Source organism: Salmo salar, chromosome ssa21 (genome assembly GCF_905237065.1).
Source record: "Salmo salar chromosome ssa21, Ssal_v3.1, whole genome shotgun sequence".
Classification (NCBI taxonomy): Eukaryota; Metazoa; Chordata; class Actinopteri; order Salmoniformes; family Salmonidae; genus Salmo; species Salmo salar.
The window spans coordinates 15473283-15489061 of NC_059462.1; the positions used below are offsets into that span (position 1 = coordinate 15473283).

At 41.7% G+C, this 15779-nt stretch overlaps 1 protein-coding gene across 2 annotated transcripts in view; it reads right to left on the reverse strand.

Moving 5' to 3' along the window:
• Positions 1-14920, reverse strand: part of cobll1b (cordon-bleu WH2 repeat protein-like 1b) — a 34238-nt gene extending 19318 nt beyond the window's left edge. The window contains exons 1-3 of one of the 2 annotated variants that reach the window (XM_014164118.2): positions 14546-14920; positions 14245-14334; positions 1920-2058 (exon numbers count right to left, since the gene is read on the reverse strand). In XM_014164118.2, coding sequence (XP_014019593.1) covers positions 1920-2058; positions 14245-14290 — 185 coding nt within the window. In that variant the 5' untranslated portion in view covers positions 14291-14334; positions 14546-14920. The remainder of the gene's footprint in view (positions 1-1919; positions 2059-14244; positions 14335-14545) is intronic. The other variant, XM_014164119.2, reaches the window with a different exon arrangement.
• Positions 14921-15779: the final 859 nt, after the last annotated feature.

The window sequence follows — 15779 nt, forward strand, 5'->3', positions numbered from 1 at the left end:
ACACACACACACAAAAATCATGTTTTTTTTCTGTTTAAAATTCAGTTGCTCTCTTTGATGCGACATTACACTCCATTCCATAGGCTACCTCACTATTCTCAATTTCATCTTGTCTTTGTGATATTATAGGCCTGTATGCAATTAGTTTAGATAGCCTACTGTAGCCTAAGGTTTAGCTTACTGTACAGCTGCATTTCGGATACACTTGACACGTATGTCGTTGTCGAGACCAATATCATTCTTGTGTTAAGCTATATAAAACAACGATTGTTGATGTGTATTGATGCATCTCAGAATTAGTATTTTTTTTATGTATTTGAACGTTGCAGTAATAGGACCTATAGGCCTATAGTAGCAGTGGGATATTTATTGATATTCTGTCTGGTGCTTTTAACGTTTGAGTGAGTGAGAGCTGGCACTGGTTCCAATGACTCAACTGCCCCGCATGGAAATAAATAAAAAAATAACTCTGGGTTTTCAGGCTCATTTGAATTTCCTGATGCTGAACTTTTCAGCGACAAAACAGTGATCAAATTAAGATCGGACATCTGTAGGTAGCTGAGCATTCTGCCCGATTAGGTCTACTGTACAGGCCGGTGATGAAATAGTAAGTGTTAACTATGGAGTCAGTCAGAACTTATTATAGGGTGTCCAATCAAAACCGCATCTTTTGACCAATGGGTAAAAATGTTCAGTTGTGTAGATAATCCTCTAAGAAAACAATTGGTCCAAACCTCAAGTCTCTATCATAATCCGTTAAAAAACAAGCGTCTCTGTGAAATGTTAACAGATCACTGAGCGTATACCAAGCCCTTTATTTTCAAAGCCTTTTACATTTCATTCAGCTCGTGTTATGTTATGTTAATTTTGCAACCCGAGGAAACAACTTGGAAGACGGCGACCACAAAATGTAAAATCCTCAAAAGTTATGAGAAACCCGCACCGCTTTGTCAACACAGCTAGGTGCTTATTGTCAGACGTATTAGGTTACAAAATGCAACTTTTTGGATATACTGTTAATGATATGTTTGAGACAGCCCCCACCTACCGATTCAGAACATAAATAATTATATTTGTCTTGGAAAAATGTATTTCATAACATAAGGAAGTGAAAAGTCATCACCAAAGCGTGTTTTCACCCACTCTGGGCAGAGTGGGTGGACACCCTTCTTATTACTATCCCCAGCAGCTTACCAAGGCCCGATTTAGTAACCTCCTGCTTTCCAATGCTTTACTCACACAGCACATAATAGATGTTGGACTATTCAACAGGTAGATGAGAAAAGCTAATAATAGGCAAGCTAAACTCAGAAGACTAGATCAAGATTTAAAGCACCAATATGCAGGTTGGTGTTAGATTCTTTTCTTGCAGAGGAACATCTATCTCAACATTTTTCAGTTCCATACTACTTGATAATGTCAGGAATGACATGCAGGTTGAAACATGACCTGAAACTAACCGAAAAGCACGGCTCAGAGATGCTGCCTTTTACCGACTATTACACAGTACTTAAAGTAGTTTGAACTGTCCTGTGCTGTATTTTGTTTGCTAAACATAGTGGTTGTAAATGGAACAATCTACACAAGAGGTCACCTTCTGCCCATTGAATATGCAACAAAAAACAGGAAGCTACAGTTTGACCTTGGATAGTAAGCGTACACTGGACTCAACTAAATGTCCTACATCTTACAATGAGAGTGCCAGATCAACATAGGTTCAACTACGTCAAAGTCTTCTCCTGCACCCTCTGCCCTACTATGTACTATAGATGTCCCCTTCCCTGGTTCTTTACCTTAAAACAACAGAACTAGGTGCTTGATAAAGTACAATGATCAAGTGTCACACAGTTCATGCTCCAAGTGTAACAGAGGAATTTCTACTGAAACAGATGACCTTAGTATACTTCCTCTGTACATACTCTTTTGCCTTCAGAGTTTGTCCTTCATTTAACAGAAAGGCCATATCAGACGATAAGGGACGACTTGTGGTTGGAGGCATTAGTGGGTGGGAATCGGAGCGACAGGGGATGGGGGTTGGGTTGCAGAGAAGGGAAATCCCTGTGGAAAGACAAAACACAGGACCAGGGACACAGCTGGTAATTTGGTAAGAGGTTGCTCACAGTAAACACGAGCTGTTTAGAGAAGGTCTGGAAAGGCCATTACTCGAGGAGCTGTGTGGGGCGGATGGTAGGAGATTAAAAAAAATAAAAAAATAGGAGAACTCCCCACTTCCTGTGTGTGTACCTTATTATTTTAGGCAAAACAAAAACAATTTTCCCATAACATGTCCGTATGCAGGCTTCAAACTTGCTTGGAACATTTCACACCCTTATTTAGACAACCGAGTATCCAGGGGGCATTAATAACTTCAGAGTGGTTTATCGTTAACATACTGTATATTATAACCTTCTGTTATGTACTGCCTTATTTCACTTCAGTAACACTGGGCACATCCCAAATGGCACCCTATTCCCCTATATAGCGCACTACTGGTCAAAAAGTAGTGTACTATATAAGGAACGGCTGGGTGCCATTTAAGACTATAGTACATTATATCCATCTTAATACCACTGGGACTCCAGCTGGTAGTAAGTTAGTCAGCCAGTCTGTCAATCAAAGAGATTTCAGATCATTCTGGGTGATCCTTGAATTCCATGTACATGACACTGCCCAACGCAAGTCACAGAAGAGATCAACCTTGTCTGACCTGTTCTCTCCCCACACCTTAATTCAGAGGTCAAATATGCTTCTACCAGAACTTACTCAGTATTGGCAAGTAAAGACCAGTAAAGACAGGGTGAACATCTGCCAAGCATTAAGATAAGAAAAGAACAAGTAATATGTTACTGTCCAAGTGTATGTTTAAATCCATTGCTTTTGGAGTGATAAGAGCTGAAATTAGGAGCAGTTAGCGCCTGGAACTATTTACATTGCATTCAGAAAATATTTCAGACCCCTTCCCTTTTTCCACATTTTGCTACGTTACAGCCTTGTTCTAAAATTGATTTAAAAAAAATTATAATCCTCATCCATCTACAGAAAACACCCCATAATGACAAAGTGAAAACAAGTTTAGAAATCTTAGCAAGTTCCTTCAAAAAAACAAAAAAAACCCAGAAATACCTTATTTACATAAGTATTCAGCCCCTGTAAAATGGCACCGGAAGAAATAGCAGCAGTTTTACGGGCGCCCAACCAATTGTGCTCTTATGTGTTTTTTTCACGTTATTTGTAACTTATTTTGTACATAATGTTTCTGCTACGGTATCTTATGGCAAAAAAGAGCTTCTGGATATCAGGACAGCGATCACTCACCTCGGATTAGACAAAGATTTTTTCTACAACAAGGACGATGCCCAAGTCATTCTCCAAACACCCCACAGGGCCGACATCCCTGTTATTTGCAAGAGGAAGAGACGCAGGTACTGAGGACAAAGAGCCGGATGCCTGGTCAGGACCCGGAGAAGGCGACTGGGAAAGTTGCCGTTACCGGCAATCGTTGGTCAATAAATTAGACTAGGTACGATCACGAATATCCTACCAACGGGACATCAAAAACTTTAAAATCCTATGTTACACGGAATCGTGGCTGAATGACGACATGGATATTCAGCTAGCGGGATATATACTGCACCGGCAAGATAGAACAGCACACTCCGGTAAGACGAGGGGGGGCGGTCTGTGTATATTTGTAAATAGCTGGTGCACAAAATCTAAGGAAGTCTCTAGATTTTTCTCGCCTGAAGTAGAGTATATTGTGATAATTGCAGGCCACACTACTTGCCTAGAGAGTTTTCAGCTATACTTTTTGTGGCTGTTTATTTACCACCAGAGACAGATGCTGGCACTAAGACTGCACTCAGTCAGCTGTATAAGGAAATAAGCAAACAGGAAACCACTCACCAAGAGGCGGCGCTCCTAGTGGCCGGAGACTTTAATGCAGGGAACCTTAAATCAGTTCTACCAAATTTCTATCAACATGTTAAATGTGCAACCAGAGGGAAAAAACAAATCTAAAAATCACCTGTACTCCACACACAGAGACGCGTACAAAGCTCTCCCTCGCCCTCCATTTGGTAAATCCGACCACAACTCTATCCTCCTGATTCCTGCTTACAAGCAAAAATTAAAGCAGGAAGCACCAGTGACTCAGTCTATAAAAAAGTGGTCAGATGAAACAGATGCTAAACTACAGGACTGTTTTGCTATCACAGACTGGAACATGTTCCGGGATTCTTCCGATGGCATTGAGGAGTACACCACATCAGTCACTGGCTTTATCAATAAGTGCATCAAGGACGTCGTCCCCACAGTGAGTGTACGTACATACCCCAACCAGAAGCCATGGATTGCTGGCAACATTCGCACTGAGCTAAAGGGTAGAGCTGCCACTTTCAAGGTGCGGGACTCTAACCCGGAAGCTTACAAGAAATCCTGCTATGCCCTGCGACGAACCATCAAACAGGCAAAGCGTAAATACAGGGCTAAGATTGAATCATACTACACCGGCTCCGATGCTCGTCTTGTGGCAGGGCTTGCAAACTATTACAGACTACAAAGGGAAGCACAGCCGCGAGCTGCCCAGTGACACGAGCCAACCAGATGAGCTAAATCACTTTATGCTCGCGTCGAGGCAAGCAACACCGAGGCATGCATGAGAGCATCAGCTGTTCCGGATGACTGTGTGATCACGCTCTCTGTAGCCGACATGAGTAAGACCTTTAAACAGGTCAACATACACAAGGCTGCGGGGCCTGACGGATTACCAGGACGTGTGCTGCGGGCATGTGCTGACCAACTGGCAGGTGTCTTCACTGACATTTTCAACATGTCCCTGACCGAGTCTGTAATACCAACATGTTTCAAGCAGACCACCATAGTCCCTGTGCCCAAGAACACAAAGGCAACCTGCCTAAATGACTACAGACCCGTAGCACTCACGTCCATAGCCATGAACTGCTTTGAAAGGTTGGTAATGGCTCACAACACCATTATCCCAGAAACCCTAGACCCACTCCAATTTGCATACCGCCCAAACAGATCCACAGATGATGCAATCTCTATTGCACTCCACACTGCCCTTTCCCACCTGGACAAAAGGAACACTTATGTGAGAATGCTATTCATTGACTACAGCTCAGCGTTCAACACCATAGTACCCTCAAAGCTCATCATTAAGCTAAGGATCCTGGGACTAAACACCTCCCTCTGCAACTGGATCCTGGACTTCCTGACGGGCCGTCCCAGGTGGTGAGGGTAGGCAGCAACACATCTGCCATGCTGACCCTCAACACTGGAGCACCACAGGGGTGCGTGCCCAGTCCCCTCCTGTACTCCCTGTTCACCCACGACTGCATGGCCAGACACGACTCCAACACCATCACTAAGTTTGCAGACGACACAACAGTGGTAGGCCTGATCACCGACAACGACGAGACAGCCTATAGGGAGGAGGTCAGAGACCTGGCCGGGTGGTGCCAGAATAACAACCTATCCCTCAACGTAACCAAGACTAAGGAGTTGATTGTGGACTACAGGAAAAGGAGGACCGAGCACGCCCCCATTCTCATCGACAGGGCTGTAGTGGAGCAGGTTGAAAGTTTCAAGTTCCTTGGTGTCCACATCAACAACAAACTAGAATGGTCCAAACACACCAAGACAGTCGTGAAGAGGGCACGACAAAGCCTATTCCCCCTCAGGAAACAAAAACATTTTGGCATGGGTCCTGAGATCCTCAAAAGGTTCTACAGCTGCAACATCAAGAGCATCCTGACTGGTTGCATCACTGCCTGGTACGGCAACTGCTCGGCCTCTGACCGCAAGGCACTACAGAGGGTAATGCGTACAGCCCAGTACATCACTGGGGCTAAGCTGCTTGCCATCCAGGACCTCTACACCAGGCGGTGTCAGAGGAAGGCCCTAAAAATGGTCAAAAGACGCCCAGCCACCCCAGTCATAGACTGTTCTCTCTACTACCGCATGGCAAGCGGTACCGGAGTGCCAAGTCTAGGACAAAAAGGCTTCTCAACAGTTTTTACCGCCAAGCCATAAGACTCCTGAACAGGTAATCAAATGACTACCCGGACTATTTGCATTGTGTGCCCCCCCCCCCCAACCCCTCTTTTTACGCTGCTGCTACTCTCTGTTTATCATATATGCATAGTCACTTTAGCTATACATTCATGTACATACTACCTCAATTGGGCCGACCAACCAGTGCTCCCGCACATTGGCTAACCGGGCTATCTGCATTGTGTCCCGCCACCCACCACCCCCTTTTTTACACTACTGCTACTCTCTGTTCATCATATATGCATAGTCACTTTAACCATATCTACATACTACCTCAATCAGCCTGACTGACCGGTGTCTGTATGTAGCCTCGCTACTGTATGTAGCCTCGCTACTGTATATAGCCTGTCTTTTTACTGTTGTTTTATTTCTTTACTTACCTATTGATCACCTAACACCTTTTTTGCACTATTGGTTAGAGCCTGTAAGTAAGTATTTCACAGTAAGGTCTACACCTGTTGTATTCGGCGCATGTGACAAACTTTGATTTGATATGAGACTTGAAATTGAGCTCAGCTGCCTGCTGTTTCCATTGATCATCCCTGAGATATTTCTACAACTTAATTGGAGTCCACCTGTGGTAAACTCAATTGATGGGACATGATTTGGAAAGGCACACACACCTGTCTGTATAAAAGGTCCCACAGTTGACAGTGCATGTCAGAGCTAAAGGGTACCAAAAATGTCTGCAGAATTGAAGGTTCCCAAGAACATAGTGGCCTCAATCATTCTTAAATGGAAGAATTTTGGAACCACCAAGACTCTTCCGAGAGCTGGCCGCCCGGCCAAACTGAGAAATAGGGGGATAAGGGTATTGGTCAGAGAGGTGACCAAGAACCCGATGGTCTCTCCGGAGAACTTTCCAGAAGTACAACCATCTCTGCAGCACTCCACCAATCAGGACTTTATAGTTGAGTGGCCAGACGGAAGCCACTCCTCAGTAAAAGGCATATGACAGTCTGCTTGGAGTTTGCCAAAAGGCACCTGAAATACTAAGACCATGAGAAACAAGATTCACTGGTCTGATGAAACCAAGATTGAACTCTTTGGTCTGAATGCCAAGCGTCACGTCTGGAGGAAACTTGACACCATCCCTATGATAAAGCATGGTGGTGGCAGCATCATACTGTGGGGATGTTTTTCAGCGCTAGGGACTGGGAGATTAGTCAGGATCGAGGGAAAGATGAATGGCGAAATGTACAGAGAGATCCTTGATGAAAACCTGTTCCAGAGCAGGTTCACTTTCTAACAAGACAATAACCCTAAGCATATACAGCCAAGACAAAGCAGGGGTGGCTTCGGCACAAGTCTCTGAATGTCCTTGAGTGGCCCAGCCAGAGCCTGGACTTGAACCCGATCAAACATCTCTGGAGAAAACTGAAAATAGCTGTGCAGCAACGCTCCCCATCCAACCTGACAGAGCTTGAGAGAAACTGCAGGTGTGCCAAGCTTTTAGGGTCATACCCAAGAAGACTCGAAAGGTGCTTCAACAAAGTACTGAGTAAAGGTTCTGAATAATTATGTAAATGTAATGTTTTTTTAATACACTTGCAAAAAAATCTTCAAACCTGTTTTTGTTTTTTCATTACGGGGTATTGTGCATAGATTGAATAGGGGGAAAACAATTTAAAATCAATTTTAGAATAAGGCTGTAATGTAACAATGTGGAAAAAGTCAAGGGGTCTGAATACTTTCTGAATGCACTGTAAACCCATCACATACACATGCTTCAGCTGCCTACACTACAAGTGCCATCTAGAACCTAAAAAGGGTTTTTACGCCTGTCCCCATAGGAGAACCCTTTTTTGTTCATGGTATAACCTTTTGGGTTTCCATTTAGGACCATTTTCATAGAGGGTTCTACATGGAACCCAAGAGTTCTTCCTGGAAGCAAAAACGGTTTTATCTGGACCAAAAAAGGGGTCTCCTATGGGGATAGTCGAAGAACTCTTTTGGAACCCTTTTTTCTAAGAGTGTAAACTGTGTACGCCACTGAAAAAGAGGAACAAGTTTGTCCTTTCTGGGAGGTCAACATTTACATAAAAATGCAGGAGAAGAGAGCGCATTTCCCCTTGAGTGATAATTTTAATATATAATCACACTGCATTCAATTTTTTATGAGACAATGCTGCATTGTCTATACAGGAGTGTTTATCAAAGAAGCATTAGCCTGTTGCTCTGCAGTCTCCCCTGATGCTCATCACATGGCACTGGAGCTTTACAAAATGTCAAAGGGCCAAGAGCTTTATATGGGAACGTATCTACGATCTTGCTTTGTGATTACAGTTTTCCAAGTAAAAGACAGAGGAAATCCCAAAATAAAAATAAATGATACATGGGCCACAGTGCCATAAACTAGCATTCATTATGAAAGATGCATATTTCTCACGTTTGTAACCATTAGGTTAATGGCTGCGAAATGTCTGCTTCTGTGACATATTCAATATACTGAATGAACAACTGGTAAATGATAAAGTGCGTAAGAATAGCGCCATCTAGAGATTTGCTTCACATACTTTTATTCAGCCCGTCCTATTTCTCTCTGACCTTTTTAACACAAAAGGCTCTGTTATGAAGGTGGATGGTAGGTGGCTTCCATCTGTTATGTGTTGGAAGAGTACACAACAGAATCAAAGCACGGGCCAAGACTTCATACACAGTATTGACTATTTGTGTTCTCCAGGCACTATGACGCCATTTGCACAGAGCGATTGCGTGGAATCTGTGTTGAATACGTGCTCTCTGGTATCAAAACCGAGCACAGAAATTCCTGGAATAGCCAAGCCTACCAATTCATTTGGCGAAATTTGAACATATAGTTGACTGATTTTGTATACTAACCCAGTACAACTCCAGTAATAAGCTCTCATTGGTATTTACGGTCAGTGCGTTGGCTTCAACAAAGAGGACCCATTATTCCCTGTTCTCTGGATGATGGCCACTGTCTGTTTTAGCCCTCTGAGGCATAAAGCATCCCATCCACAAGACATAAAAGCCTCTGTATTCCCAAGACCTGACGGGCTTAGCAAACACAAGCTTGTCTTAAGGTCTCAATTACATTTCTGTTAACAGAAGTTTTTCCTTTTCCTACTGGCCAAATTCAGTGATTTCGCCTCTCCTTTACATTTAATGCCGTTGCTATGAGTGGTGTGGGTGGCCGTTGGAATGCCACTGACCTCTTCACAGAAACTACAAACAACAAGGCCTGTGTGATATCTTTATCTACTCTATTGAGTCTGTCAAACAGTACCGTAAATAATGTGATGAACAACATTGTACAATAGTATAGGCCTAATCATAATCGCACAAATGCTGTATCAAAACGCAGTATATACTATTCTGTATTGAAAAGTTACTTTGAAACGTGTTCATTTTCAAATAAGTTCATCGCATTTAGTGAGGGAATGACACATGCTGTCCTCGATTGGCTTTCAGAGGTTTGTGACACAGTGTTTCATGTTTAATTTGTAACCTACAGTAGTTCCTGGCCCAATTGGAAACTCTTTTCCTGGCTGAACAGAGTGGCTTTCACCCCTCAGGAAAGTTTCAAGGGGAAAATGTTGCAAATGCTAGAACTCTGAGGGCTTTTGTCTATGCTATCATAACCTTACATTAGTAGCTTAATTCCCATTTAACTACATCCAGTAGAGATCTCATTTGCCAGGGTCTAGACTTATGATAACACTTCTGTTTGTAGAGGCTCAACTATTTGCACGTTTCTGTTTTAGGTCTTCTTCTGTTTTGAGTTGAAACATTGCAGGAGTATAAAAGGATTGGGTCTCTGCAAATAGTTGGACAATTAATTAAGCTCACAGTAGCACAGATCAAAGTGGTTTGAAATGGCAAACTTGGATTTGAAACAGCAGTATTAGTTTCACAAGTTCCTCTCCTCACAGCGAACACTTTAGCCTCAAAGACCTATACCCTCTACCATGGAAAACATGGGTGTGCAGTAGCTCGTTATAAGGGCGTACTGCTGCCAGTATGCTAAATTGTGGCGTTATAACACAAAATATGGTTATGGGACAGTAACTTTGACCCCAATGATTTCAGCTTGCAGCTATATTTTCCTAATATTTATCTGTTGTAGAATTCAGCCCATCCCTCTCGCCATAGCTTTCAACCACTTTGAATAGGGCTACTGTGAACTTAATTAATTGTCCAAATATTTGCTGAGACCCAATCCATTTATACTCCTGCAAAGTTTCAACTCAGAACAGAAGACCTATAACAGAAAGGTCCAAATAGTTGAGCCTCTACAATGTGTGACAGGGTTCTCATTTGCCAGGGTCTAGACTTATGACATCTTCACTGGATGCAGTTAAGTGGGAATAAAGCTACTGAATTAAAATGCAGCTGTGCCCTTGGACTGCTAAAGTGTCTGGAAACAGCTGCGGGGATTCACAATACCTTCACCAATTCCACGCTCGGCTCCACTCCGAGGGAAGCCTGCAATGTGAGATCATGGTAAAAAAGGTGTCTCTCATTATCAGCAAGGGCTTCACATAGCTGGGAGGATAGGGAGAGGAATGTCACCAATAAAACACTCAACTGTCATGGAGGAAAATCTATAAACCATCCATCCTCCTTCTGCACTCCTTTCCTGTACAGATGTAGGATCTTTGCTACAGCAGTTTGCTACAACAGGAAAATAATCCTGCAGCAACAGGAAGTGTGAATTACTATGTGCATTATAACTAATGGACATTTTTGTAGGGGCTGATACATTTTTCATAAGGAAAACTCAACTCTGAAATGTCCAAATGAAAACATCAGAAGCCTTTTTACACTACAAGTTTGACATTTCCTAGGAAAGTTCTCCTGCAACAGGGTGATAAAATTTTTTTTTTTTTTTAAATCAAGATCCTACATTTATATAGGCCTGTATAGCCTTCAGAAAGTATTCACACCCCTAGACTTTCTCCACATTGTTGTGTTACAAAGTGGGATTAAAATGGATTTGTCATTTTTTGTCAACAATCTGCACAAAATACTATTTCATGTCAAAGTGGAAGAAATGTTTTATTTACCCCCACTAATATATCTTGATTAGATAAGTATTCAACCACCTGGGTCAATACATGTTAGAATCACCTTTGGCAGCGATGGGTAAGTCTGGGTAAGTCTAAGAGCTTTGCACACCTGGATTGTACAATACTAATATATATATATTTTTTTTTTATAATGCTGTCACATTGGTTGTTGATCATTGCTTGACAGTCATTTTTAAGTCTTCACAGTTTGGACTTAAATCGGTATAAAAAAAAAAAATCTATGGCTAGGCTCCTCAGGAACCTTCAATTGTGTCTTGGTTAGCAACTCTAGTGCAGATTTAGCCTTGTGTTTTAGGGTATTGTCCTGCTGAAAGGTGAATTTGTCTTGCAGTGTCTGGTGGAAAGCAGAGTGAACCAGGTTTTCCTCTAGAATTTAGCCTGTGCTTAGCTCTATTCTGTTTATTTTTATCCTAAAAAAAACCTCCATAGTCCTTGTTGATGACAGGCATACATAACATTATGCCGCCAACACTGCTCTTGAAAATATGAAAAGTGGTACTCAGTGATGTTGTTTTGGATTTGCCCCAAACATAATGCTTTGTATTCAGGACAAAAAGTTTATTTCCTTGCCACATTTTTTGAAGTATTCATTTGGTGCCTTATTGCCAACAGGACGCATGTTCTGGAATATTTGTATTTTGTACAGCCTTAATTCTTTTCGCTCTGTCATTTAAAATCACCATTGGTCTCATGGTGAAATCCCTGAGCGTTTTCCTTCCGCTACGGCAACTGATTTAGGAAGGGCGCCTGTATCTTCGTAGTGACTAGGTGTATTGATACACCATCCAAAGTGTAAAATGAATAACCGCACCATGCTCAAAGGGATATTAAGTGTCTGCTTTCTTTTACCCATCTGCCAATAGGTGCCCTTCATAACAAACCATAGGAAAACCTTCCCGGTCTTTGTGGTTGAATCTCTGCTTGAAATTCACTGCTCGGCTGAGGGACCTTACAGATAATTGTATGTGTGGGGTACAGAGATGGAGTAGTCATCTCTGTACCCCACTCTATGTGCAATAAACACTATTATTGCAAATAGTGTGAGTCCATACAACTTACGTGATTTGTTAAGCACATTTTTACTCCTGAACATATTTAGGCTTGTCATAACAAAAGGGTTGAATACTTATCGACTCAAGACATTTTAGAATTTAATTTTTAATCAATTTGTAAACATTTCTAAAAACATAATTCGGCTGACATTTTGGGGTATCAGTGACACAATATCTCAAATGAGTCAATGAATTTAATTGAATTCAGGCTGTAACAACAAAATGTGGAAAAAGTCAAGGGGTGTGACTACTTACTGAATGCACTGTATGTGCAGCGCTACTCAGAAATGCAAAGTTGCCAAGCGAAGAATTTCAAAATGACACCAGATGTCATTGCAAACAGATGCTGCTGTGACAATATGATACTGTCTTTTAGCAGACATTAAGTAACCTTTCCAACGGCCAAAGCAGAACTAGACATACAATTATTTAGTTGAGGCGAATTTGGAAAATCCTCAAGTGAATGTCACTGTGTTCATAGAGCTATGCATGTTTGTACTACAAACTGCCACCCTTGGACAAGGGCATGTGTTTTGGAAGTGTCTGTAGTAGGATAACAAATGTAGCATGGTGTGGAGGGCCACATGATGTCTCCACAAGTCATTGCACTTGAAAAGTGGGGGAATTTTCAGAAGCAGTTGTGGCTCAAAGTATGAGAAGCCACAAATAAAACCGGCACACATGTATCCCCCCCCCCCCGAACAGCTCATGGAGATTGGCTTTCATTTCCAAATAACAAACTGAATTGGGTAGTCTGCTACTCTAGAAAGCCAGAGAGGGGCTCTGCTACCGAATTACACAATTCTACAACGACATATCAAAAGCTGAAACTACAGCACTTGATTACTGTGTGGTTATGTGGAGTTCGTGATAAGCACCTATCCCAAAAAATACCACTGGTGGTAAAACAAAATGATCCACGAGGAGAGGTCTAAACGTGTCTTTCGCCTAATATTGAATGTCAAATAAATAAGAGTCAACGAGGATCTCTTTAAAAGTGTTATGACTGTGACAGTGTGGAATTTCCCATTTATTTGGTTCAAGACCGGTTGCTTGAAGATGATGTCAGCTGACTGTATTCCAGTTGGTCGGAGGCGTTTGCTCTTAAACTTGGGAGTGAGTTCTCCCAAAGTTCTTTGCAAGCTTTAATAAAGTCACTGCTCACTCCCTTGGCATGCAATGCAGGCCTGCAGATTTATTATGATTTTAATTAGGAATGAGATGCAGAATTTGAAGGTTTAATAGCAATTCATGGGAAGTTTCCATTTCTCCACAGTTGTTGAGTTTTCCATATTGAGACTGAAATATGATGATATATCTGTGAGGTCATCCATCCATACAATTACCGACCAAAAGACTTTAGAATATAAATGAATAAAATAACCAGACGTTGATTAGAACGCACATGAGATGCACACTGGTTTTCCTCCAAAATGCTTCCCATGACCCCAACATGTGGTCAAGGCAATTTCTCAGAACAACTCAGAAGGCAGGAAATGAGTGGAGTTCAAAGGTTACTGAAATGTCTGCAACAACTGTTACTTCAGTTACTGACTACATTTACTCAATATAGCCGATGCACATCTGTCCCCTCTGGTTGTGGACCATTAAATGAGTCAAACTCTTTGTCTTAGACATGCAATTATGTCATTCAATTGCAATTTGCTTGCAACATGTCTAGAAAATGTATTGCAACATTGTATTTTTTTGTGTGTGTGGGGGGTGGGGGGGGGTAGATAATGGCATAGAAGGGATGGAATCCCAGTGAAGCTTTGTAAAAGGTTTGACCTGAATAAGGATTTGGAATGACATAAGACACCATGGGCTACAAAAGTCCCATATTTTTCCAACTGATGTCATCTCAAGAATTCCACCATAAATGATCTAATATACACGTTTTTGTAAGTGTCATCATCAATCTAAGCATTTTAGAACACCTCCAAATAACGGTGACAATTTCTATCCTGAAGTGAACAATAATGTAGTAGACTACAGCTAAGAAAAACTGACAGTTCTCACACAGGAACCCTCTGATCTTAAACCCATATTGAATCCACATACTGTACCTAGAGCCAGAGAATCGTCGTCGTCGTGGAGTTCCTTGGGACCCATTTTCTTCCATGTCTAGCTGCATAGGTTTAATAAAATCCCTCGGACTAATGAAAGGCAAGCAAAACACACAATTATTCATATTTGATAACAAAAAAATGCACAGGTTTACATCTAGAGCTGTCCCAAAAGACCGAGTGCCTGCTGCGGATGGGCGAGCCCTATTAACAATGAAGTCATAGTTGTTCGCCGCATAACTTTTGCCAGACATTAAAGTACAATTTCATTAAGATCATTCTGTAACTCGACATCTCTTACCATGAATGGCCCTGCCCCTCCGAGCAGCTGTCAACTTTCATCAGTCTTTATTAGGGATTCAAAAAATTACTTATACCGTACAAAATATACCGTAGACTTTTCATTCGTTCAGTGATCCATTAGGCTACTCTGCGTTCTTATGAATTCTGGAACTCCCACTTTTACCTCCAACTCTTGGATCAAAACAACAGTCACTGCTCTGTTCCAATACGCCGCCAGCACAACTCGGTCTTTCCCGTTTAGCCAGCAGTTAACATATCAAAGTTGTGACACAACGCTACGGATGCCAAGTTCTCTGTCGAATGCACAACTAAAAAAAAAAAAAAATCGGCGTCCAAGCGTACGCCTATCGGTACTGTAGATGCTATGCACGACGACTCAGTGTGCAAACAGCCTTTCGTGGGGCGTCGAATACCTTACTGCCCTAGTTTCCTCCCAGCGGTGATTGATTTCGTCTCTCCATCCCAGAAGGAATAGGCTACAAACGTTTCGTTTTTTTTAATTCATTTAAAGTAGCATTGGAAATATGTACACTAAGTGCTAATAAACATTAAGAACACCTGCTCTTTCCAAGGAAGACTGACCAGGTGAAAGCTATGATACTTACTGATGTCGCTTCAATCAGTGTAGATAAAGTGGAGGGGACGGGTTAAAGAAGGACGTTTAAGCCTTGAAACGATTGTGTGTGTGTGTGTGTGTGTGTGTGCCATTCAGAGGGTGAACTGGCAAGACAAAATATTTAAGTGCCTCAATATTAAGGTGTTCTTAATGTTTTGTTCACTAAGTGTATGTGAAACTTTATTGCATGAGCCAATTCGAAGGACTTTCATTAGTATTTTCAACATCTGAAGTGAACAATTCGCGTAAATGTTATAATAGGCCTATTGCAATTTCCTAAATGGAACAACTATAAGATAACGTTGGGTAACTAACCACCCGGGTTAATTGCCCCAATAATTCGCACAGAAACCACATTATGTTACCAACATTTGTTTTCAACTCTTGCTCAACTAAAAATGGTATCTCTCTCATCAACAAACCAAAAATGGTCACTCTGACGAAACAATTCTGAGTTAAGTTGATCAAATATTTTGTAATTTTGAAAAAGTGATATATACCATTAGGAGAGCCTAAAGATAAATAACCACTTGTTTAGAGATACACATTGTAATCAGTTTTTAATAAAGCAGTAACATTTAAGGTGATACAATGCAAGTCAGTGGTACCTAAATCA